Consider the following 24651-nt stretch of genomic DNA (forward strand, 5'->3'; position numbering starts at 1 on the left):
CCAGTTGGTTGCCAAGAACTCTTACTAAGGAGCATTTCTTTAATTAATTATGGACCAGGCTCTGAGTCTCAGCATTGTAGGCCCAGAAACTCATCTTAAACAGGACCCCACAAATAATCAGACTCAGAGATGATAAAATCCACCCTTTCTAAACTTTTTTTTTTTTTTTTTTAATTTTTTTTTTTTTTTTCAACGTTTATTTATTTTTGGGACAGAGAGAGACAGAGCATGAACGGGGGAGGGGCAGAGAGAGAGGGAGACACAGAATCGGAAACAGGCTCCAGGCTCTGAGCCATCAGCCCAGAGCCCGACGCGGGGCTCGAACTCACGGACCGTGAGATCGTGACCTGGCTGAAGTCGGACGCTTAACCGACTGCGCCACCCAGGCGCCCCGATCCTTTCTAAACTTTTAAGAGACTGAAGTAGATACATTATGGCACTTTGGTAGGCAGAATTCCCAAGATGTGCCCCTTTCCTCCCAAGATTCCTGATCCCTCATTATTCAATCAAATACTAACTAGATACTGCTGATGAGATTATGCTGATGGGATTAAGGCACTAATCAGTTGACCTTAAAATAGGGAGAGCAGCCTGGATAATATCGGTGGGCCCAATGTAATCACAGGAGCTGTTAAAAGTAAAAGATGGAGGGGCGCCTGGGTGGCTCAGTCGAATAAGGGGGACTCTTGGTTTTGGCTCATGTCATGGTCTCATGAACCGTGAGCTCTGAATCAAGCCCTGTGTGGTGCTCTGTGCTAACAGCACGGAGCCTGCTTGGGATTCTTTCTCTCTCTCTCTCTCTCTCTCTCCCCTCTCTGCTCCTCCCCAACTCACACTCTGATCTCTCTAAATACACATACTTAAAAAAAAAAAAAAAAAGTAGAAGAGGGAGACAAGAGAAGGGCACCTGGCTGGCTTAGTTGGAAGAAGATGAGACTCTTAATCTCGAGGTTGTAAATTCAAGCCCCTTGTGTGTAGAGATTACTTATAATAAATAAATAAAATTTCCTTTAAAAAAAAAAAAAAAGAAGAAGAAGGGAGGCAGGAGAGTTGGAGAAATTCAGCAAAGATAGGCAGGAGAGGTCAGAGGGGCTCTAGGCATTTCATCAATAACCCTCAAGAACTCTGGCCATTGCTAGCTTCAAATATGGAGGAAGTGAGGCCTCTAGAGGCCTAGAGCAAGCCCGGGCCAACAGCCAATTGAGGGAAGAGAGTAGCACCAGTCCTAAAACCTCAAGGCAGTGAATACTGTCAATAACCTGAGTAAGAATGGAAGCAGATTGGAAGCTGACTGGAAGCAGACTTTCTCCCAATGCATCTAGATAAAAGCCCAGGCTGGCAATACCCTCATTTTGACATTATGGGACCTATAGCAAGCTGGGTGAGCTTAATGGCCTACTGACCTACAGAATTGCAAGATGATAAATTTGTGTTGTCTTAGGCCACTTAATTTCTGATAATATGCTATGGCAGCAATAGAAAACTAATACAAATATCAATGGATTAATCCACAGTGTGAAATTATTACTGTTAAGATGCCTAGCCAGTCTTCTTTCTTGTAAGAAAAAGTCAATGGGAGGGCAAATGTAAGAAAACTACTTGGTGAACTAAGAGTAATGTTCTAATAACTGACAAAACTATCTTGACAAAGATACATATACCTGCCAGGTAGACCATATATTCATTTTTGTTTATTAAAGGGCCCATTCCTCTGACTAGAACTTGGAAGGACACTACCAGCATCTGCCTCTCATTCTTTCTTTAGAGGTGGCAATACAACCAATCAAGTTTCTGCCAAGTCTTATTCTGGCCTATAAGCCAGTCTGTCTCTTCAAAGTAATTTTGTGTCTTATACCATTCACTCTATGTTCATTTTATAACTTAACTGTCAGAGGGTAACTAATTTCTCCAATGCAAGAGGAGGGAGTGCCAGACATAAACTTCACTACTGCCCACAGGAAACACATGGTATCATTAGCCAAAACACAGCAACAATACATTCACTACATGTTCATCAGTAAACCTAAAATGCCCTATACCTCTTAAACTTACATCAGTAAAACTCAGTAAGTATTTTTTTTTTCATTTTTAAATTTTATTTATTTATTTTGGGGTAAAGTTTGTTTGTTTATTTATTTATTTTGAGATAGAGTTCAAACACGGAAAAGGGCAGAGAGAGAGGAGAGAGGGAATCCCAAGCAGGCCCTGTGCTGTCAGTGCAGACCCTGACTCAGGGTTCAAACCCATGAACTGTGAGATCATGACCTGAGCTAAAACCAAGAGTCAGACGTTTAACTGACTGAACCACCCAGATGCCCCTACTTTTTTTTTTTTTTTTTTTTTTAATAATCTTTAAAACTATTTAACATAAACTCTACCTTCAACATGGGGCTCGAACTCACAACACCAAGATCAAGAGTCATGCTCTACTAACTGAGCCAGCCAGGTGTCCCTCAATAAGTACTCTTAAATTCTTTTTAAATTTGAAACAAAAATCTGAGTATATAAAATGATTTTTTGACTTAAATGCCTTAGTAGATTCATAAGACCCTAAAACACTTACTGGCGGGGAGGGTGCCTGGGTGGCTCAGTCAGTTAAGCCTTCGACTTTTCATTTTGGCTCAGATCATGATCTTGCGGTTTGCTGGATGGAGCCCCCTGTCAAGCTCTGTGCTAACAGTGTGGAGACTGCTTGGGATTCTCTCTCTGCCCCTCCCTCCCACATGCACACACACACACACTCTCTCTCTCTTTCAAAATAAGTAACTTAAAAAAAAAAACACTCACTGGGAAATGATTACCTAATTCGGAAGAAGAGGAAAGAAAAGGCAAGGAGATACTTGAAGATGAAGAAAAAAAGACATTCTCAGTACAATACTTGACAAATGAATGGAAATTCCCTGCAACTTCATCATTACCATTATTTCATAAGTATGATCACTTTGATGTTTCTTGTACTCAAATCCTCGAGTGAAACACTGCAAAAGAAAGGAAAATTAAGTTACCAAAAAACTACTTTTTGAAATGCTTTCTTACAGGGTAGAAGATGGTTTGGGGGTACTCTAGTCTTGTGATGAGTTTTTAAGAAATCATTCAATTTTGTCTACAGCGACAAGAGGATGGCTACGTTCATGATCATAGCTCTTCAGTGGCCCTCACAATCTGGGGGAAAAAAACCAGACCTTTTCCTAAGACATCTTCTCTTTTGATTACAGCGTAAGCCCTGGAATCAGATGGACTAAATTTGAATCCTGGCTCCATACTTAAAGTATTTAGGCAACTCTGAGACATGTATTTTTTTTATATTTTAAAACTGTGAAATGAGGATTCATCTTGTAATAAAAAGTATATTACAACTTCCATCAGCCATTTAACATTTCTAAAACTGGGATGCTTCATATAATCAACAGTGTCCTGGGTCCAATAAAATATGTATTTGCTGTGTGACCTTGAGTAAATTACTTAAGCTCTCTTTGCCTGAGTTTCCTCTATAAAATGGGGATGCTAATCATACCTACTTCATAGGGTTATAGTGATAAACTAAAGGTTAATTCATATAAATTACTCAAAAGAGTGTCTGACAATAGAGTAAGCACTTATAATTACTATTATTATTATTATCATCAATTACAGAATGATTATTCCCTTGTTTGTCACCTGCCCAAAGACCACTCTGCAGTAAGACAATAAACAATGTCATAGGTGCCATCAAAAGGAATAATCCTCCAATTCTGTTTCCTGTATCTCAATACTTTAAATCTACTGGCAAAAACAGTTTTAAGCATTAGGTTGATACAGAAATGTGGAATATTCAACAGTTTGTGTCATTCATCTGCTCTATTCCCCAACTTTTCACTGGTAAAATGTGTAATGAAAGACAAAGTAGAAGGAACTGATTTAAGAAAGTATGGTCCTTCTGAATAATCTACAGTGATCTCTGAATTTACTATATCCATAAAATTAAGCCAGGAGAAGCAAGCATGTCCTTAATGAGTTACCTGTAAGCAGAGGAAAAAAGGGGGTGGCCCACATTCAGCACACTTGATGTAAGGCTCCATGAGGTAGGAGGAGCAGCCTCGGCAAGGTGGTTTATCAGAGGGATCATCTAGAACAAAAAGAAAAATATACTAGTTTCAAAACATGATTACCTTAAGTGCCGAGAAGGTGAAAATTTGCAAATAACCATACAGGTGGTGAGCTACACGGAAGACTCCATTTGTCTTGGAAACAAGATGAGCTCATTCTAAGTAAGAAAAAACGAAAATTATGTTCCTTTTTCTTCAGGGCAGCTTTGTTTCTTCCTACAGTAGTATCTACTACTATACGCAGCATTTTTTTTTTTTTTTCTTCAACATTTTTATTTATTTTTGGGACAGAGAGAGACAGAGCATGAACGGGGGAGGGGCAGAGAGAGAGGGAGACACAGAATCCGAAACAGGCTCTAGGCTCTGAGCCATCAGCCCAGTGCCCGACGCGGGGCTCGAACTCACGGACCGCGAGATCGTGACCTGGCTGAAGTCGGACGCTTAACCGACTACAGCATTTAAGTAGATAAGTAATTTCCCCTGCAGAGAAATTTACAAACACAAGCCGCGCCCCCCCCCCCCCACCCCGTTATTTCTGCAAGGGAGAAAATGTCACATACCTATACAACACATAGGTATTCTTAGGTAAAACAAATCTGACAAAATGTTAATGATTGTTAAATGTAGGTAGCAGTCAACAAGTAATCACTGTAGTGTTCTTTCAACTTTTCCTTAAGTTTGCAAATTTTCATAATGAAAGTTGGAGGGAAAAACTTTAAATGTATGTCTTGAGGGGTGCCTGGGACGCTCAGTCAGTTGAGTGTCCAACTCTTCATTTCATCCTGGGTCATGATCTCAAGGTTCATGAGTTTGAGCCCCACACTGAGCTTGGGATTCTGTCTCTCACTCTCTCTGCCCCTCCCTCTCTCTCTCAAAATGAATGAATAAATGTAACAAACAAATAAATAAATGTCTTGGGATATACAACTTTATATCTGAGTTGAAATTTAAACCCAGGAAAGCTCCCTTCCTTTCTCTCACAGTAGAGAACAAAGCAGACCTTCCTCCATTTCCAATGACCATATCATCTCTGAAATATTAAGGCAAGAAGTACAATCCAAACTCCTTCAAGTGATTTAAAGGCCGGTATGTATGTCCCTGGTTGCTCCAAACTCTGCCCCTCTAGAGTTAGGGCAACTTAGCCAAGTAGTTCTCTATGATCAACAGCAGAAGTCTTAAGAAAATACAGGCTTTGAAGGAAGATGAAAGGATTTAATTTGCTTATAGCCTAGGGCAGGATTTCTCACATTCTGTAATAGCATTTTCCTTCCTAGAGTCCAAGAAACACTCTTCAAGGCACCTTTCCCTCCTTCAAGTGATGATTATTTATTGTTCTTTTCATTTGTTTCTAAATGAAGACCTGGAGGAAAATAACAGGGGAAAGAAACATAATCCTTCTGGCAATAGCTTCAAAATAAATATAGGGAACAGCAACTACCCCACTTCTTCCATTTTAAATTTTGACATGGAACAAAAATTGTTTTATATTAAGTCAGATGACAATTTTTACCAAATTACCTTCTTCCTCACATTCTTTTATTTTAATGATGTAAGCTTGTTTTTCTTTCTTCAGGAAAAAAAGTCAGTCCTGGACCCAAGTAAAAGAGCTTTTAAACCTTTACATCAAGAAGTAATTTTTTATTTTTTTATAGAGAGAGACCACTTGTGAGCAGGAGAGAGGTACAGAGGAAGAGAGAGAATCTTAAACTGGCTCCACACTTAGTGGAGAGCTCAACATGGGGCTCGATCTCACAACCGGGAGACTATGACCTGAGACGAAAACAAGAGTCAGATGCTTAACCTACTGAGCCACCTAGGTGCCCCAAGAAGGGATTATTTAGTAAAAATCCAATTTATAGTTAAAAAATTTTAGACAACAAAGGCATAAAGTCATCCTCTATTAATGTTTTGATTTCTAGTCTTTTATGTATGTGTGTATATATATTTAACAAAAGTGAGATACCATACACGATGTTTTGTAGCCTTTTTTTTTTCACTCGACAATATACTGTCAAACATCTTTCGTGATAGTACACATACATCGTTCTTTTTAATGGATGAATAATATTCCATTGTAACAACCATCTAACCTAATGGTTTTCCACTGCCCCGTAAGAAGGCATTTTGGAAATCTGAGGAAATGTTTTTTCGTTGGCCACAATGACTAGAGAGCACTACAGGCATTTAGCAGGTTTGGGACCATGGATGCTAGATATCCTACAAGACTGAAGACATACTTACACAACAAAAAAGTGGCCTGTGTCCTACATAACTTTCAAATGTCCCAACAGACATTCAAGGTGGTGAAAAACCTGTTCATAATTACATGACCTAGAACTTAATTCCATATTACATATAAAACAAAATGTTTTTGATAGTTTTAAAATACATTTAATTTTCTAAGAAGGCAACTGCACGTACTTCTACAGGAGATTATATCTTGTTTTGTTCAGAACTTTACCAAGAGTTATTCAAGCTTGTGAGGTTTCTGAGTCACCAATACAACACACATGAATCACTGTGCTTTTGTAGTTGTAAGATGCACAATGATTCAAAATATGGGTGTTAAGCATCTGACTACTTGTCATTATTATGTCTTCTACTGAAATCGTGTCTAAGCATATTGAGATACGTATTATTTTATTATAAATTACATTCGTTCATTATTCTCTTTTATTTATCCTTTGTATTATAGTTAGGGCATTATTATTTCTGTTTCTTTAAAATCATGGGTATAGATGTGCTATGTTATCTGTGTATTTCCTCTCCAAAGAGTGAAGGGGCTCTAAAAATATTCTAAAAAGAAAACATGGGGTCTTGTAAGGCTGAAAACAACAAATCTAACCAGTTCCCTACTGATGGGCATTTATGTTGTTTCCAACTTTTCACTATTATGAAGAATGCTGCTGTATTCCTCAGAAAATATATTTTTCTAGAACTGTCAAGCCTACAGAGGGTTTTTGATACACGTAGCCAAACTCTCCTTCGCAGAGACATTCTACAACTTTTCTATAACCTAGGAGTACGGAAAGACTTTTTTGCCATCATTCAAAATCTAAAGGCAATAAAAGGTTAGTAAGTTTGACTACATAAATAACAGGAACAAAAAACTTCCAGGGCAAAAAATACCCTAAGCAAGATAAAAAAGGCAAGTAGCCTAGAAGAAATTATTTGTAAACGTATTACAGATAAAGGGCTAAAGTCCCCGATATACAAAGAACTTTTAAAAACTGAGGGGGAGGGGCACCTGGGTGGCTCAGTCGGTTAAGCGTCCGACTTCGGCTCAGGTCATGATCTCATGGTTCGAGTTCGAGCCCCACATCCAGCTCTGTGCTGACAGCTCAGAGCCTGGAGGTTGCTTCGGCTTTTGCGTCTCCCTCTCTCTCTCTACCCCTCCTCAATTCGTGGTCTCTCTCTCTCAAAAGTACATAAACATTAAAAAAAATAAAATAAAATAAAAACTGAGGGGGGAAAAAAGAACAAAAATCCTATTGCAAAAGAAATGAATAACTAGAAAAAAGGGAGAAAATTTAAAAATGGCCCTCAAACATATGAAATGACACTCAACTGCACTCATAAGAGAAAGCTATAGAGACATAATTTCTCACCCATCAGATTGGCAAAAATTCAAAAGCTTGATAATACTCTCTTACTAAGAATGTAGAGAAATAGGTATTCTCATATACTGCTAATAGGAATGCATTAGAACATTATTTGTAAATTACAAAATACTACCTAGATATCCAACAATGACCTTTACAATCTAATATAGTATTTCCAAGAAGATACTATTAAGTGAAAAAAACCAAACTGCAAAAAAACTTACATAGGATGCTACCTTTCCTGTAAGAAATGAGAGGGGGGAAAAACCCAAACACATGTATGTCTGCTTTTCTTTGCAAAAAGAAATAAAGGACAGATAAACTAGAAAACAATGAAGTTAGACACCTACAAAGGGGTGGGGAGGTGATGGAATGGAGTGGAAGAAACACAGAAAGGAGTAACAATTCTCTAAATATATATTTTTGTATAGTTTTGATTTTTGGAAGTGTATGTTATATAAATTTACAAAAAACAAATAAATATAAAAAGGGAAAATGAAAAGCAGAATCAACAAATGAACCCGATAGTACTTCAAAAGAATACTATAACCACACTGAAAAGGAAAAAAAAAATCCAAGTAACTTATGAACATTTAATCATAAGAATAGGGGATATTCTTGGGTGATGCAGGGGAGAATTGCAAACAAATCCTGAACTTGTTGAAGTAGGTCTGTTACATGTAGCGTTATGTGAAAAGCAATTCTGAAATAATTTTGGATGTATTAAAAAACTGAGCAAATGAGTAAATGTGCTGATGTTGGGAGTCAAGGTTCTCACTAAGGAAAGGACATACAAATAAAGAATGGGAGAAAACAAGAAAAAAGCCTATGAAGATGAATGGGATGTATCAGTGAACTCATGATTTCTTAAAAGTGTATGTATGAACAGATATAACGTATGTTGGTATATACGTACACAGCATATATACACATATTTCAGAGCTCTGTGGGCCAAAGGACCAAGATAAAGACATGCTAGTAGCAATGAAAAATGACTAGATCTTGGTCTCTAATGTCATTCCCCTCTAAAAGGACCAGGGCTCCTCAGAGAAGTGGCTAATTCCAGGGCTGGGGCAGGGGAGATACAAGATGCACCTGGAACATATAGCCAAAAAGTAAGGAGATGCTCAAAAAAGTGATGGGTGTTATGTCACAAGGATGCAGGAGACAGAATGAAGGAGCTCTCACAGTGGTCAAATTGGGACAATCTGGGAACCAAAATAATTAAGTATAATAATGAATTATAAACTCTTGAAAATAGGAATTCATGTGTCCACACTTAAGTCAAATAAATAAGGGAGATGGGAGGGATTATATAATCAAAAAATTATAAACACGTATCATTATATATATTATCTGTAATACATATAATTATATAAACAGATTATATAAGTGCTAACTAGCAAATTTGGAGAGTGCTGGATTTGGGGGGAAAAAACATCATTTTGCAACCATGACAGTAAAGATTGGATCAGGCAAAAATCATAATGGATGTTAAATCTAAGGAGAAATTTGATGAGGAGCAAGATATTTTACGGCCTGAAAGTGTCTTCCTATGGATTATTTATTATATGCAAGAGAAAAATACAAAGTATACAGTGGAGAAAAACAAACACCATGACTGGGTCTTCAAACCATTATCACCAACGAGGGGTAGAGTAAGACCCAAACAAACCCAAAACGAGAAACCTCTATTTTAAAAAGGGGGAAGGAGGAAGGTGGGCCTGTATTCTTCAAAAGTATCAACATCATGGGGGCACCTGGGTGGCTCAGTCGGTTGAGTGTCTGACTTCAGCACAGGTCATGATCTCATGGTTCATGGGTTCGAACCCCGCATCAGTGTGCTGACACCTTGGAACCTGGAGACTGTTTCAGATTCTGTGTCTCCCTCTCTCTCAAAAGTAAGATAAACATTAAAAAAAAAAAAAAAAAAAAAAAAAAAGTATCAATGTGACTAAAGACAAAGGCTGTGGAAATGTTTCAACTTAAAGAAGGCTAAAGAAACTTAGCAACTTAATGTTAGACCTGACCCCTGACTATATCCTGTACTGGAATGAAAAAAACACCATAAAGGACATTGTTGAGTCAAGCTTACAAAACTGAACAACAGATGGTAGACTGGATAAAAGTATTTTATTGATATTAAGTTCACTAAAGTTGATTACTGAAGTTATAAAACAGAATATCCTTATTCTTAGGAAATAAGCAATAAAGTACTTAGGGGTAAAGGGACATGATCTATGTCCCTTACCTTTAAATGACTCTGAAGAAAAAATGGGGTATCTATGTCTACCTATAAGTATATAATACAGTATATAAATATATATATTAAATCTAATGTATATATTTATATACTTATAAAGAAAGAGAATACGTGCAAATGAGTAAGAAGTTAACAAGTGTATGGGGATTATTTGTATGATTCTTATTCTTCTAACTTTCCTGTAAGTTTGAAATTATTTCCAGAAAAAAAGTTCCATAAAAGTTTCAAAATTATTTTATTTTATATTTTTTATTTTTTTTTAAGTTTATTTATTTTGAGAGACAGAGGACATGAGCAGGGGAACAGCAGAGAGAGGGAGAGAGAATTTCAAGTAGGGGCTCGAACTCACAAACTGTTGAGATCATGACCTGAGCTGAAACCCGGAGTCAGACACTTAACTGATTGCACCACCCAGGTGCCCCTAAAAATTATCTTAAAAAGGGAAACAGGAGTGGTTTCCGTTTACACTTCCAGCATTAGAAAAATTCATTCAGGTTTTTTCCATATGTAAAATGAGAGATTTGAACTAGATGTGTTTGAAGACTTCATTCTGTCTTCATTTTATAGGAGTATGATGACAGAGTAAATAAGAGGCTTTTTAAGAAATTGCTGAGGGCATTCTTCTTGAAGCTAGAACAAGCAATCCTAAAATTCACATGGAACCACAAAAGGCCCCGAATAGGCAAAGTAATTTTGAAGAAGACGACCAAAGCAGGAGGCATCACAATCCCAGACTTTAGCCTCTACTACAAAGCTGTAATCATCAAGACAACATGGTACCGGCACAAAAACAGACACATAGACCAATGGAATAGATTAGAAACCCCAGAACTAGTCCCACAAAAGTATGGCCAACTAATCTTTGACAAAGCAGGAAAGAATATCCAATGGAAAAAAGACAGTCTCTTTAACAAATGGTGCTGGGAGAACTGGACAGCAACATGCAGAAGGTTGAAACTAGACCACTTTCTCACACCCTTCACAAAAATAAGCTCAAAATGGATAAAGGACCTGAATGTGAGACAGGAAAGCATCAAAACCCTAGAGGAGAAAACAGGAAAAGACCTCTCTGACCTCAGCCATAGCAATTTCTTACTTGACACATCCCCAAAGGCAAGGGAATTAAAAGCAAAAATGAATTATTGGGACCTCATGAAGATAAAAAGCTTCTGCACAGCAAAGGAAACAATCAACAAAACTAAAAGGCAACCAACGGAATGGGAAAAGATAGTTGCTAATGACATATCGGACAAAGGGCTAGTATCCAAAATCTATAAAGAGCTCACCAAATTCCACACCTGAAAAACAAATAATCCAGTGAAGAAATGGGCAGAAAACATGAATAGACACTTCTCTAAAGAAGACATCCAGATGGCCAACAGGCACATGAAAAGATGCTCAACGTCGCTCCTTATCAGGGAAATACAAATCAAAACCACACTCAGATATCACCTCATGCCAGTCAGAGTGGCCAAAATGAACAAATCAGGAGACTATAGATGCTGGAGAGGATGTGGAGAAAAAGGAACCCTCTTGCACTGTTGGTGGGAATGCAAACTGGTGCAGCCACTCTGGAAAACAGTGTGGAGGTTCCTCAAAAAATTAAAAAATAGACCTACCCTATAACCCAGCAGTAGCACTGCTAGGAATTTACCCAAGGGATACAGGAGTACTGATGCATAGGGGCACTTGTACCCCAATGTTTATAGTAGCACTTTCAACATTAGCCAAATTATGGAAAGAGCCTAAATGTCCATCAACTGATGAATGGATAAAGAAATTGTGGTTTATATACACAATGGAATACTACGTGGCAATGAGAAAGAATGAAGTATGGCCCTTTGTAACAACATGGATGGAACTGGAGAGTGTGATGCTAAGTGAAATAAACCATACAGAGAAAGACAGATACCATATGTTTTCACTCTTATGTGGATCCTGAGAAACTTAACAGGAACCCATGGGGGAGGGGAAGAAAAAAAAAAAAGAGAGGTTAGAGTGGGAGAGAGCCAAAGCATAAGAGACTCTTAAAAAATGAGAACAAACTGAGGGCTGATGGGGGGTGGGAGGGAGGGGAGGGTGGGTGATGGGTATTGAGGAGGGCATGTTTGGGATGAGTACTGGGTGTTGTATGGAAACCAATTTGACAATAAATTTCATATATTTATAAATAAAATAAAATAAAATAAAATAAAATAAAATAAAATAAAATAAATAAAATAAAATAAAATAAATTGCTGAGGGGCTCCTGGGTAGCTCGGTTGGTTAAACATCACTTGATTTTGGCTCAGGTCATGATCTCACAGTTCGTGGGATTGAGCCCCCTCATCAGGCTCTGCGCTGACAGTGTGGAGCCTGTTTGGGATTCCCCCTCTCTCTCAAAACTAAATAAACATTAAAAAAAATAAAAGAGGGGAGTCTGGGTGGCTCAGTCAGTTGGGCCTCTGACTCAAGGTCATGATCTCATGGTCCGTGGGTTCGAGCCCTCCATCAGGCTCTGTGCTCACAGCTCGGAGCCTGGAGCCTGCTTCAGATTCTGTGTCTCCCTCTCTCCCTGCCTCTCCCCCACTCACACTCCGTCTCTCAAAAATGAATAAACGTTAAAAAATAAGAAAAAGAAAAAGAAAAAGAAACTGCTGAAGAGGAAACAACACCCAAAAGTGCCTTTTTATTTCTTCTCATTGGGACACTACTAATACCTAACAATAGAATTCCGATTTCTGCCAAATCTCTTATCAGAAACAAAGAAAAGACAGTATATTTTCTTCTCCATAGCTGTAGCTGCCTGAATTTATTTTACACATATACCATAATTCTCTGCATTATTACTATAGTGGTTCACTCTTAGAACACAAGTTCCACCTTTTTAAAAGAGAAGGGGGAGAGGAGCATGTCTTTTATCCTACCACTGATGTTCTTTTTTTTTTTTCTTTTTGATGTTTTTATTTATTTTTGAGAGAGAGAGAGAGAGAGAGAGAGAGAGAGAGAGAGAGAGACAGCAAGCAGGGGAGGGGCAGAGAGAGGAGACAGAATCTGAAGCAGGCTCCAGGCTCTGAGCTGTCACAGAGCCCAACGCGGGGTTCGAACTCACGAGCTATGAGATCATGATCTGAGCCAAAGTAGGTCACTCAACTGACTGAGTCACCCAGGCGCCCGGCACTGACATTGTTTCTTATCAAGGCATCTGAAATATGTTATTGTTCTAAAGAGTAATCCAACTGCTTTCTTAAGTCTAATTGCAGGTTAATCATACTATGCCTGAGCACAGTTTTCTTATGAGACCTAGAGTGATATGTTTATGTTATTTGTTTCGTGGACAATCAATAAGTATTGTTAACTTTTTTAAGTTTATTTATTTATTTAGATAGAGCAAATGGGGGAGGGACAGAGAGAGAGGGAGAGAGAATCCCAAGTAGGCTCCACTCTATCAGCACAGAACCTGATTCAGGGCTTGATTCCACAAACTGTGAGATCATGACCTGAGCCAAAACAAAGAGTCAGACATTAACTGATGAACTTCCCAGGTGCCCCTAAATATTGTTAATTTTATTCTGATTTGATACCGTTATTCCTTTAGGATCAGATTCTCAGGGCTTTGTTTAACTTCAAAGTGCTTATTTTTCTTCTTTGATCAATTCTACTTCAATTTGCTGTTAATATTCGCCTGGGACTTGTTCCCACTATACTTACTGCTGAAGGAACCCAAACGGTCCATTCTCTAATTTGCAAACAATCTTGCTTTGATCTTCCTCAATGCAGTGCTCCTTCAAAAAGAAGTCAGAACTGGCCAAAACATACACCAAAGCTTGATGCCGTCCTATGAACATACAAAGTGGCACACCAATCAGGAAATAATTCAAAGAAATAAGATACAGAGAAGATGATGCAATGTACTCAAATCTGCCACATCCTAGTTTTGTAATGATAAGCAAATTATTTTACCTCTATAAGCCTATTTCCTCGTCTGTAAAGTGGGTATGATAAACAGTATCTACTTCCTAGAGTTATCGTGAGGATTAAATACCAAAATCCATATAAATAATGTACCATGGTACCTGGTACATTATCCACAGTAAGCCCTTTATGAAGGTTATATATCTCTAATACACAACTACTGTTTTTCCCTACCCAGTATTACTTCTCTCCTTAACACTCTTTCCTTTGGTAACCCCACTAGAACGATATGAAATGTGGATGAGTCAGTTTCCCAATCACAATACTCTATACTTCATCCCCACAGCTAAAGCAACAAGCTACCTCATGGAAATCTGAATCTTCAGTAAGACATGTAAGGAAGAAGGCAGTTGGAGCCCAGTCATTCACTAATCAAAGAATTTGGTCCATGAGCTCTGGCTGTTGAGATCCCCATCCCCAAGGGTGGCCCAACTGCTTAGTTTTTCTTCTCATTTCTCTACCTTTCTAATAATAGTTTAATATGAATGAGTTTCTTTTAGTAGAAACCAAGGAACCCTGTCTATTACAACATACATTTGTTCACTTAGTTACTCTTTGAACAAGTACTTAATGTTTGTACAATGTACAAAGTATTTTCTTGAAGGTAGAAATGAAATCATATTTCACACTAAGCCAAGAAAATATCCACCTTTCTTCTATAGTCACATAGCTCCTTAGCTATCTCCTTTCTGACATTTTTCATTCTACTTTGTGAGGATTACTTCTGGATGCGTATTTTTTCCATTTCTAGACTAAATGAAAGCAGGGACTACTATCCAATACACATCTGCATGCTTTTAAGTGCAAACACAGAGAAAGAACTCAATAAAGAAAATGTGATGGACAAGTGTTAGTTTTAACTAAATGTTCATCTGTAGTTCTCTTGGAGTGACTTCTTTAACCTGGTATTCTGAGCTTAAGGTATAATTAATCATTAAGTCATATGACATTCAGATAGCATTGGCTAGCAACAACTTGTCTTTTCTGAAATGGGCTGGGATAGGATGGTTCTCTGCCTGCTCTAGTCCCAGGGAGTTAGTCTCTGAAGAAAAATGGCTTTAGCAAGAGGTATTATGTACTCAGTAATAAAATAATGGCCAACATTTACTGAACTTTTCTTATGTGCCAGGTACCGTTGTACCACTGTATGTGGATTATCTTTGAATCCTCCCAACCTTCTCAGGCATGCTGCTTTTTTAAAGAATGAAGCTCTGAGACTACTACCTGCACAATGTCTTAAAGACTGTGAACAAAAGGGACATTTCAACAGAGGTTAACAGAAATGATCAAATAAAGGATGTATAAACACTCCACATCACAATCGCAATATCGCAATAAGCGTAACTTTCTTTTTTCCCCTCCTTTCTTCTCACAAGAGATATTTCTGACACAAACATCCATGAAAGGATGGGTGGTGGCTCCAAATTAACATCTGCCAAATTCAAAGTCACTGGGAGAAGGAAGGCAGGCACTGTGAATTACGGCGTTCTGTGTGGCGCGGAGGATAGGTGCAATCTTTGGAATTTTGCAAACAAGGATGAGTTCCTCGCTTCGTTCCTTATTGAACTGTGTGATCTTGGGCAAGTCATTTCACCTGAGCCTCAGTCGGCCTCAGCTCCTACCTAGTGTGCGAGGCCTACTTGCAGACTGGAAAAGTATCGTCGGTCAGGTGCATGGCCCAGAGCTGCTGTTGCTAGCGTAATTAGGCGCGCCACTGTACAGACAGGAATCCCGAAGCTCTAAGCCGCTCACTGCAGCCCAGGGCCGCCCAGGGGGCGGGGCGCGCCAGACTCGCCGCCAGGCGGAGCCGAGGGGTCCGGCCGGGCCCGCGCCGCTCTCCCCCAAGCGCGGCGTAGTCCCACACCTCCCCACACCATCCGCCCGCCTTGTCCCCCAAGCCGCCAGGGCTCAACGCCCGACCCCTCCCCCGCCGCAACTCGCGGGCCCCGTCACCCCCTCGGCCGCCAGAGAGCTCGCGCCCCGTCGCCACCCACCCCACAGCTCCTCGTGCCTCACCTCGTCGCGTCCCTTTCTTCCGCGCCGCGGGGCCGCCAGCCGCGCGCGCCCCCGGGCGTGCGTGCTCGTTCCCGAGCGGCACAGGCGCGAGCGCGCCGCCGCCGCCGCCGCCGCCCTTCCCCTGCCTTCTCGGCCCCGCCGTCGCCGTCGCCGTCGCCGCCGCCGCCCCCGCCGCCCCCTCCGCCCCCTCGGCCCGCGCCCAGGCTTCGCGGCGCGCCCGCCGCGGTCCTCTGGCAGAGGCCCGGACAGGGGTAGGGCTGATTGAGTAGCTTGCCTGACTTGAGTCCGGGCAGCAGTCACTTTTGCGTGTGGCGCGTTGCGGGTCGCCAGAGGCTTACCGGTGCGTGGCGCCGTTCGATCCGCGCCAGAGTGCGGTGAGGTGGAGCGGGCCGGTACCGTCCTGCTTTTGTGTTTCTAACATTCCCACCCCCCGCCCCTGTTGCAACGAAGGAAACTGGGGCCAGTCGGGTTTTGCAGTGCTGCTCGTGGATTAACCAGACTGACTGAATGGTGTAAGGGTAAACAGGGTACGTTTTATTCAGATGCTTCTGGAACGTCGAAATTCTCTTCTTCGGAAAGAACCATCCCCTCTTTGGGCTTCAGGGGCCCAGATAGAGGCGCAATGATGAGAGGATGTGGTGGTCCACTCTGATGTCAATCTTGAGGGCTAGGTACGTCCCAACATCTTTTTACTACTACTAATTATTATAATAGCTACCATTTGTCGAGTGTTTATTGCATGCCAGGCATTGTACAAAGGCGCTTACATCCATGGTGTCATTTTAATCTTCAACCTTGTGAGGTAGGCACTATTATTATCCCCATTTTCCAGGTGAAGACGTGGAGACTGGCTTATAAATAACTTGGGATCACGGGGCTAGGAAGTGTTGGGAAGGGGATTCAAGCCGTGGTTAATTTCACCGTTATGTGGTTACATCTGTTTAGAAGTCTGTTTCATAAAAATGCCCAACCTCTGTTTGAATTCATTTGCATTTTCTGCCGGTGTAGCCTCTTTATTCATCTTTCAGTATATGAATACTACAAATTCATTCTGAAAAATAATCAGAAAATTCACACAAGCGAAAATAATGTGAAAACCAGCTTCTACGGTGTTAAATAAGCAGTTAACATTTTGGTTATAGTCTTCCAGACATTTTCCTATGCATCATGCCAGTAGATACATTATAATGTAGTTTTGGGGCGCCTGGGTGGCGCAGTCGGTTGAGCGTCCGACTTCAGCCAGGTCACCATCTCGCGGTCCGTGAGTTCGAGCCCCGCGTCGGGCCCTGGGCTGATGGCTCAGAGCCTGGAGCCTGTTTCCAATTCTGTGTCTCCCTCTCTCTCTGCCCCTCCCCCGTTCATGCTCTGTCTCTCTCTGTCCCAAAAATAAATAAACGTTGAAAAAAAAATAAAAAAAAAATGTAGTTTTACATTTGATGTAAATCAGAAAATCTATTCAGTCGTTTATTCAACAAATGTTTAATGAGCAGACACTGTTATAGGTGCTGAGAATTCAGCAGTGAACAAAACAGTCTCTGCCTCATATAATAGTGGGAGAGATTGACAAAACAGTACACGTATTACTAGATAATAGATAATGTCCAGTAATGTGTCAAGTTTATGAGGAAAAATAAATCAGAACGAAGGGATAAGAATGATGTGGGCATGGCCTTTTAGATGAGGTAGACAAGGAAGGCCTCTTAATTGAAAGAGCACATAAGCAGAAACCTAATCATTAAACAAGGAAGGCAGCACGTGGGTTTCCAGAGGGAAACTATTCTAGAAGAGAAGCAGCAAATTGCAGTGGCTCTGAGATAGGGACTTGCTTGACTTGTTGGAGAAGAAGCAAGGAGACCGATGTGGCTGCAGCACAGCAAATTAGGGAAATAAGTTGGGAAAAGGCAGAAACCAGATCATGCATCATCTCGTAAGCCATGGTTGGACTTTGGATTTTGGAAGGATGTGGTAGAGTTCATGGAAGGGTTAAGAGCAAAAGAGTAATCAGATTTTTTTTTTTTTTTTGACTGAAGGAAACTTTTATTTAGGGTTTAACAATTCGGAAAACTTATTTTGCCAAGGAGTGTGGATTTGGATTTTATTTATTTTAGAGCAGTTTCTTTGCAGAGATGGCTCATGAAAGACTCCATGATGTGTGGTGTGGGAGGTAATCAGATTTGTTTTGAAAGGATCACTCTGGCAGCTGTGTGGAGAATAGATGGTAGAAACTTTAAAATTACTCTTTAAAACATAAATTTTCCTTTTACACAGCAATCGTTCAACAGATGGTTTATCAACATTGGTGTTTCACCTATGCCTTTACACCTCTGCAACCACTCGAATCTTTACAAAGATGAGATAGGGTCAGTCACTTCAGGCCTTATCTTCATGTCTTTCTCGCCTAAACTGAAGGTTTTTGAGACTGGCTTGGGCATATATCCAGATCTGGACGTCATGATTGTCGAATATGAGTCATCAATGTTGTACTATTGTGGAAAAAACAATCCCCCACATAATCCTGGGATCTATTTGTTAAAAACATAGCATTCAAACACCTGAAAATCATCTTCTGCTTCAATTGATGTTAGGGTCTCATTAGAATTCCAAGTCCCAATTTAGTTATTGTGCTTAAGAAAGATGTGGAGGAATTTTTAAAATGCACAGTAAGAGAAGGATAACACTGATTAAGGCAATGCTTTTCTGGGGTTTTGCCTTCAGCAATGTAGTGGCTAGTGGCATCAATTTTAAGGCCAGCTGAAGGGAAGTGAAAGACCAGCTGTGGGAAGAAAAATTAAAAGTTCTGTTTTGGATTTGTGTTTTGCAATCTCAGTGGAAATGATATATGTAAATTTAGAGCTCAGAGTAGAGGCTAGAACTAAAGTTGTATAACCGTATTAAAATTATTTCTTTACATGTGTGTCTTCTTTAGACAGAGCTTGAGGACAGACATTGTCTTTTCTTCTTTGTAACTTCAGTGCCTTTATATATAAGAAGAGAAGAAGATACCTGCTTTCACTGCAGGTCCAAGCACCTGAACGTGACTTAAAAGTAAGGTGACCTGCGATGCTAGGGTGGCTCGGTTGGTTGAGCATGGGACTCTTGATTTTTGCTCAGGTCATGATCCCAGGGTCATCGGATCGAGCCCTGCCTCGCTGAGTGTTGAGTCTGCTTAAGATTCTCTTCTCTCTCCCTCTGCCTCTCCCCAGTGCTCGCTCGCTCTCTCTCTCTGTCTCTGTCTCTCTCTCTCTCTCTCTCTCTCTCACACACACACACACACACACACACACACACAATAAAAGTTTAAAAAAAAAAAAAGGGTGACCATAAGTCCCAGTTTGCTCAGGTCAGTTCTGATTTGTTCTTGTCCTCTTATAATTAGTAATATTGTCCCATTTCACTCTCAGAAGCATCTCAGTTTGTACAATAAGTTATATGGCCACTGTTTGTAGAAAGACCTTCAGGGTCTAGAATCTTTCTATTTCTTTGTCAGCACCACCCCATCCTATTCTTCATTTCCCAGCCCAACAGAAATACCTCCATTTCTCTGTATGCACTCTGATACTTCCAGGCTTCCTTTGCCTGGTTCTTCCACCTCAACCTAGACATAGCTTCCTCAGGAACATCTTTCCTGACCCCCCTCCCTGCCCCCAAACTCTGGGTTAAGTAGCCGCCTTCTCCTCCTCCTCCTCCTCCTCCTTCTTCTTCTTTTACTTTTTAAAATGTTTTTATTTATTTTGAGAGACACACCATGAGTGAGAGAGGGGCAGAGAGAGAGAGGGAGACACAGAATCTGAGGCAGGCTCCAGGCTCTGAGCTGTCAGCCTAGAGCCTGACTCAGGGCTTGAACTCATAAACTGTGAGATCATGATCTGAGCCAAAATCAGATACTTAGCCAACTGAGTCACTCAGGTGCCCCATAGGGTAGCCTTCTGAACATGTTTCTAGAGCACCTTGTATTCAACTGGTTACAGCCTTTTCTTCCCTCACTAAATATGTCTGTAAAGGAACCTGAAAAAAACTTCATAAGACAGAAATTTACATTAATAATATCCAAGATCAGTTTATGTTGAAGTAATATTTTTGAAGGTTGAACTTTAGGACAGATCGATATCACATCTTTGAAGCCCTTCCATTCTTAATTTTTTTTTTAACGTTTATTTATTTTTGAGAGAGAGACAGGGCATGAGCCAGAGAGGGGCAGAGAGAGAGGGAGACACACAATCTGAGGCAGGCTCCAGGCTCTGAGCTGTCAGCACAGAGCCCAACGCGGGGCTTGAACTCACAAACTGTGAGATCATGACCTGAACCAAAGTCAGACACTCAACTGACTGAGCCACCCAAGTGCCCTGAAGCCCTTCCATTCTTAATGGAGGAGGTTGGCTTTGGAACTTGAAATCCAAGAGGGAAAATTGTATCCTACTGCCAGGGTCTGTCTATGATGTAGGTGCCATTGATCAAGTCCACAGTATCTCAGCAGCTCCTCTTCAACTGTTAAGCTGGTGTAATTAAAATCAAGTGCAGGTTCTGAGCTTCCCTCTGTATGGAAATGATTCTCTACCATTTCTAGTTACTCACTTGTTCTGAGTGCTGGAAGTCTTTATGAACTTTATCTCATCTAATACTTATTTTTCCTGTAACTGAGGTGGTTCTTTGCAGTTTGGTATACAAGTAGATAAAAACAGAAAATCTAAAAGTCTATGCCTTCTTGTGGGTTTCAACTTCCTACCCTTTAAACTCTAAGGTATACCCAGTAAATGTAAGTTAGCCAGAGATTTAGGTCCTGGGGCAAAGTCCTTTGCCAGTTACAGGGGCTCTTCAAGGCAAGGAATCTTCCATGACATACTTAGTAGAGAGGGTTTCACCCCACAGAAGGCATGAACCTCAAAGATTACAGTTCTTAGCTCTCAGCTCTTTGAGTTCACATGCTGAGTTACTTTCACAGAAGCACAGACTCCTCTGCGGCCCAGCTCAGGACTGGTTCCAGCCTCCTCAGCCTCTGCTGCTGCTTCTTGCATTCAGCAGCATTGCTTTCCTCCTTCCTGCCCGTCCTTACTCCTCCCTCCTTATCTTTCTCTTTTTGTGACCACCCTAGTCAAAGGAGTTAAGGGATCAATTATTTTCTTTCCAGAAGGTTCCTAGACTGCTTATTTAACTTGATCCACCCCCGGGCTCTGGGCTGATGGCTCAGAGCCTGGAGCCTGCGTCCCATTCTGTGTCTCCCTCTCTCTCTGCCCCTCCCCCGTTCATGCTCTGTCTGTCTCTGTCTCAAAAATAAATAAAAACGTTAAAAAAAAAATTTATAACTTGATCCACCCCAATTATGACCAGCCTGTAGAAGAAAGGTTGAAGCACTTCTGCTAATCTGTTTATAGAAATGTAAGGTCTGTGTAGCCCTTTCTCCACATGGTGGCCTGTCAGGATGCTTCTGCATAAGTAAGAGGGTCCTAAAGATCTCAGAGATGAACAAGAAGGAAAAAAATTTTTCCTACAGGGGCCTACTGCATCCTACTTTACAGATAAGGAAAAATAAGGCTCAGAAAAGTAAAACAAAACAGAACAAAACAAAACAAAAAACGCTTGCCCAAAGTCAATTTAGTCAGTGGGTAGCACAGCCAGAATGAAAACCAGACCTGGCCAAATGTAACTAATAAAGAGTCCAAATGTAACTTAAAACTGAAGAGTTAGCAGATAATCAGGATTTTCATAATGCCATGGCCATTAAGCAAAGTGTTCATGAATCTGGGCTTTTGCTTCCCACCTCTTCTGCCTCTTCCTCATCACACTGACTTCTTTTTGATCTATACAAAGTGCAAAGTATCTGTCTCATTAGTCACCAGGCTTCAGGTAGAATCCAAAAAGGTGAACTAGGAATATATTGGTGCTGAGTGAGTTCTGTTTATCAGAAAAATTTTAGCGTCCGACTTCAGCCAGGTCACGATCTCGCGGTCCGTGAGTTCGAGCCCCGCGTCGGGCTCTGGGCTGATGGCTCAGAGCCTGGAGCCTGTTTCCGATTCTGTGTCTCCCTCTCTCTCTGCCCCTCCCCCGTTCATGCTCTGTCTCTCTCTGTCCCAAAAATAAATAAATGTTCAAAAAAAAAAATTTTTTTTTTAAAAAAAATATAAAAAAAAAAAAAAAAAGAAAAATTTTAACCACCAAATTTAACTACTACCCTTTACCACCTTCAAGTATTTAAGCAAGCTGTTATCTTTATGTGCTTTTTTTTCTCACGTATAAAATGAAAATTATAGTACCTAATCCATAAGAGTTTTGTAAGAATATGGCTATATGTATAAAATACCTAGTTCAGGGGCTGGCTCAGTTGGTAGAGTGTGCAACTCTTGATCCCAAGGTTATGAGTTCAAGCCTCATGTTGGGTGTAGAGATTACTTAAAAATAAAAAAATAAATGGGAATGCAAGCTGGTGCAGCCACTCTGGAAAACAGTATGGAGGTTCCTCAAAAAACTAAAAATAGAACTACCCTATGACCCAGCAATTGCACTACTAGGCATTTATCCAGGGGATACAGGTGTGCTGTTTCTAAGGGGCACATGCACCCCAATGTTTATAGCAGCACTGTCAACAATAGCTAAAGTATGGAAAGAGCACAAATGTCTGTGGGCCCAAATTCATCCATCAATGGATGAATGGATAAAGAAGATGTATATATATACAATGGAGTATTACTCAGCAATCAAAAAGAATGAAATCTTGCCATTTGCAACTACGTGGATGGAACTGGAGGGTATTATGCTAAGTGAAATTAGTCAAAGAAAGACAAAAATCATATGACTTCACTCATATGAGGACTTTAAGAGACAAAACAGATGAACATAAGGGAAGGGAAACAATATAAAAACAGGGAGGGGGACAACACATAAGAGACTCTTAAATATGGAGAACAAACAGAGGGTTACTGGAGGGGTTGTGGGCTAAATGGGTAAGGGGCATTAAGGAATCTACTCCTGAAATTGTTGTTGCACTATATACTAATTTGGATGTAAATTTAAAAAATAAAATAAAATAATTAAAATAAAAATAAAAATCTGCTGGATTTTAGAAGCCAAAAAAAAGAACATTTTTTTAAACTATGATGCTCTGAAGTACCAAAATCTGTATTTATGTTATCAGCACAAACCAAATCATTTTAACTTCATTTTAACTACTGAATCAACTGATATGTCTTCCAGTAATGTCACTTTTGAGAGAATTAACTTGTGAAAGCTTTCTTTTCTTCCATGAATTGGATGAAAAAATGGAATCAGTGTTAAAATTCACTGGTTCCTATTTCGAGGAAGTGATGATATTGACATAAAAGTGACATCACTGAGCAAATGCCTTTTTGCTAATTCATTAATAGCTATCAGTTCATTCTATGTACATACACAAGAAAATATGAAGTCATAACAAGCAAAAGTAGTATTCATGAAGAAGAGTTATTTAATCTAAAAGAAAAGTCATGTCACTAAAGTGATAGGCAAATTGACCTTTGTAGATATAAGTGTTAAATCATTGTCTTTAGTCACCGTCCTAAAATAATAAGTTCTGAAATGGGGAAGCTTCTTAAGCAGATTTGTGTTCTCTGCTATCTATATTATCAGTGTTATCACTTTGGTGCCATTGGTGGATGGATGGTAAATGTTCACAAACATTTTAAGTTAAACATGGAATGTCAACAATACTGAATAACAAAAATGCATTCATTTTTTTCATGAAATATATGCTTTAGTTTTTTAAACATACTGCTGTCAAAATGACTTAAAAATGAAAATATTACCAAACAATAAAATGAATAGCTATATGCTTACCAAATAAATAAATAAAAATTAAAAATCTAAAAGTAAAATATCTAGTTCATGGTGGGAATCAAATAAATTATAATTGTAATTCTAATTCTAGAAGTGCTCCATAGGATGACCATGGGGCTTGTTTAGAAGTTGAACTAGGCTAGGTTGGCCAGTGCTCAACATTAGAATTTTTTTCATTATTTGAATCATATCTACCTACTAGAAACCTGTAGGTTTCCAGAGCACCAAACAATTAAATAGAATTTCATTTGCTGCTTGCTTCTTTAGCACCTTACTGTTTACAGTAAAGAGGGTGTAAATTATCTCACAGGTCACAGAACCAATACATAGTTGCAATCGAGAATGGATAATCCAGCTTTACCTCTAACACAGAGCAAACTTGAGCTATGTCCCATTACTTAATGTAAATAGTGAACAGACTTATGCATTATGAGCAATTAACTATAAGAATCTTCCTTAGAGTACAGAATGAGTACTTTACTATTATAATCAAGTAAAATTTACAATGAGGTTAATCTGATGCGTATTTAATGATATATGTATTTGTTATTGTGCTGCGTGATAATTAGGCCTTAAATGTTAAGCTGTTTCCATAAATGACTAATTGGTTGTTTTTACATAGCAAAACACATTTTTTAGTGTTTGTCGCCTCACTTTATTAATTTTCTAGAATCTATAATCATGCCAAGGACAATAGTTTTCCCTGACTCTACTGTTTAATCATGCACACACACACACACACACACACACACACACACACACACACACACTTTCAAAATGAAACAGCAAGGTTCTCCTCCCAATTTGGCACTAAAAATAGCTATTGCTCAAGTCTTTCTGTATATATTTTCTCGTTTTAGTTCTTAAAAGCCCATTAAGAGAGGTGTTGTTACTCCCATTTTACTGATGCAGAAACTGATGCTCAGAG

General features: G+C 39.7%; 2 protein-coding genes across 15 annotated transcripts in view; one reads left to right on the plus strand and one right to left on the minus strand.

Annotated features, from left to right (window-relative positions):
• The window catches only part of TADA2A (transcriptional adaptor 2A), a 53087-nt gene extending 37066 nt beyond the window's left edge, over positions 1-16021 (minus strand). For 4 of the 5 annotated variants that reach the window (XM_045490622.1, XM_045490623.1, XM_045490620.1 and 1 more), the window contains exons 1-4: positions 15921-16021; positions 13641-13767; positions 3999-4105; positions 2919-2978 (exon numbers count right to left, since the gene is read on the minus strand). In XM_045490622.1, the coding sequence (XP_045346578.1) occupies positions 2919-2978; positions 3999-4105; positions 13641-13665 (192 nt within the window). In that variant the 5' untranslated portion in view covers positions 13666-13767; positions 15921-16021. Of the gene's footprint in view, positions 1-2918; positions 2979-3998; positions 4106-5332; positions 5446-13640; positions 13768-15920 lie in introns of those variants that run through there. The other variant, XM_045490621.1, reaches the window with a different exon arrangement.
• A 16-nt stretch (positions 16022-16037) lies between these two features.
• Positions 16038-24651, plus strand: part of ACACA (acetyl-CoA carboxylase alpha) — a 278038-nt gene continuing 269424 nt past the window's right edge. For 7 of the 10 annotated variants that reach the window (XM_045490597.1, XM_045490601.1, XM_045490599.1 and 4 more), the window contains exon 1: positions 16038-16591. In XM_045490597.1, the coding sequence (XP_045346553.1) occupies positions 16554-16591 (38 nt within the window). In that variant the 5' untranslated portion in view covers positions 16038-16553. The remainder of the gene's footprint in view (positions 16592-24651) is intronic. The other 3 variants (XM_045490598.1, XM_045490602.1, XM_045490608.1) reach the window with 1 other exon arrangement.

Source organism: Leopardus geoffroyi, chromosome E1 (assembly GCF_018350155.1).
Source record: "Leopardus geoffroyi isolate Oge1 chromosome E1, O.geoffroyi_Oge1_pat1.0, whole genome shotgun sequence".
Taxonomy (NCBI): domain Eukaryota; kingdom Metazoa; phylum Chordata; class Mammalia; order Carnivora; family Felidae; genus Leopardus; species Leopardus geoffroyi.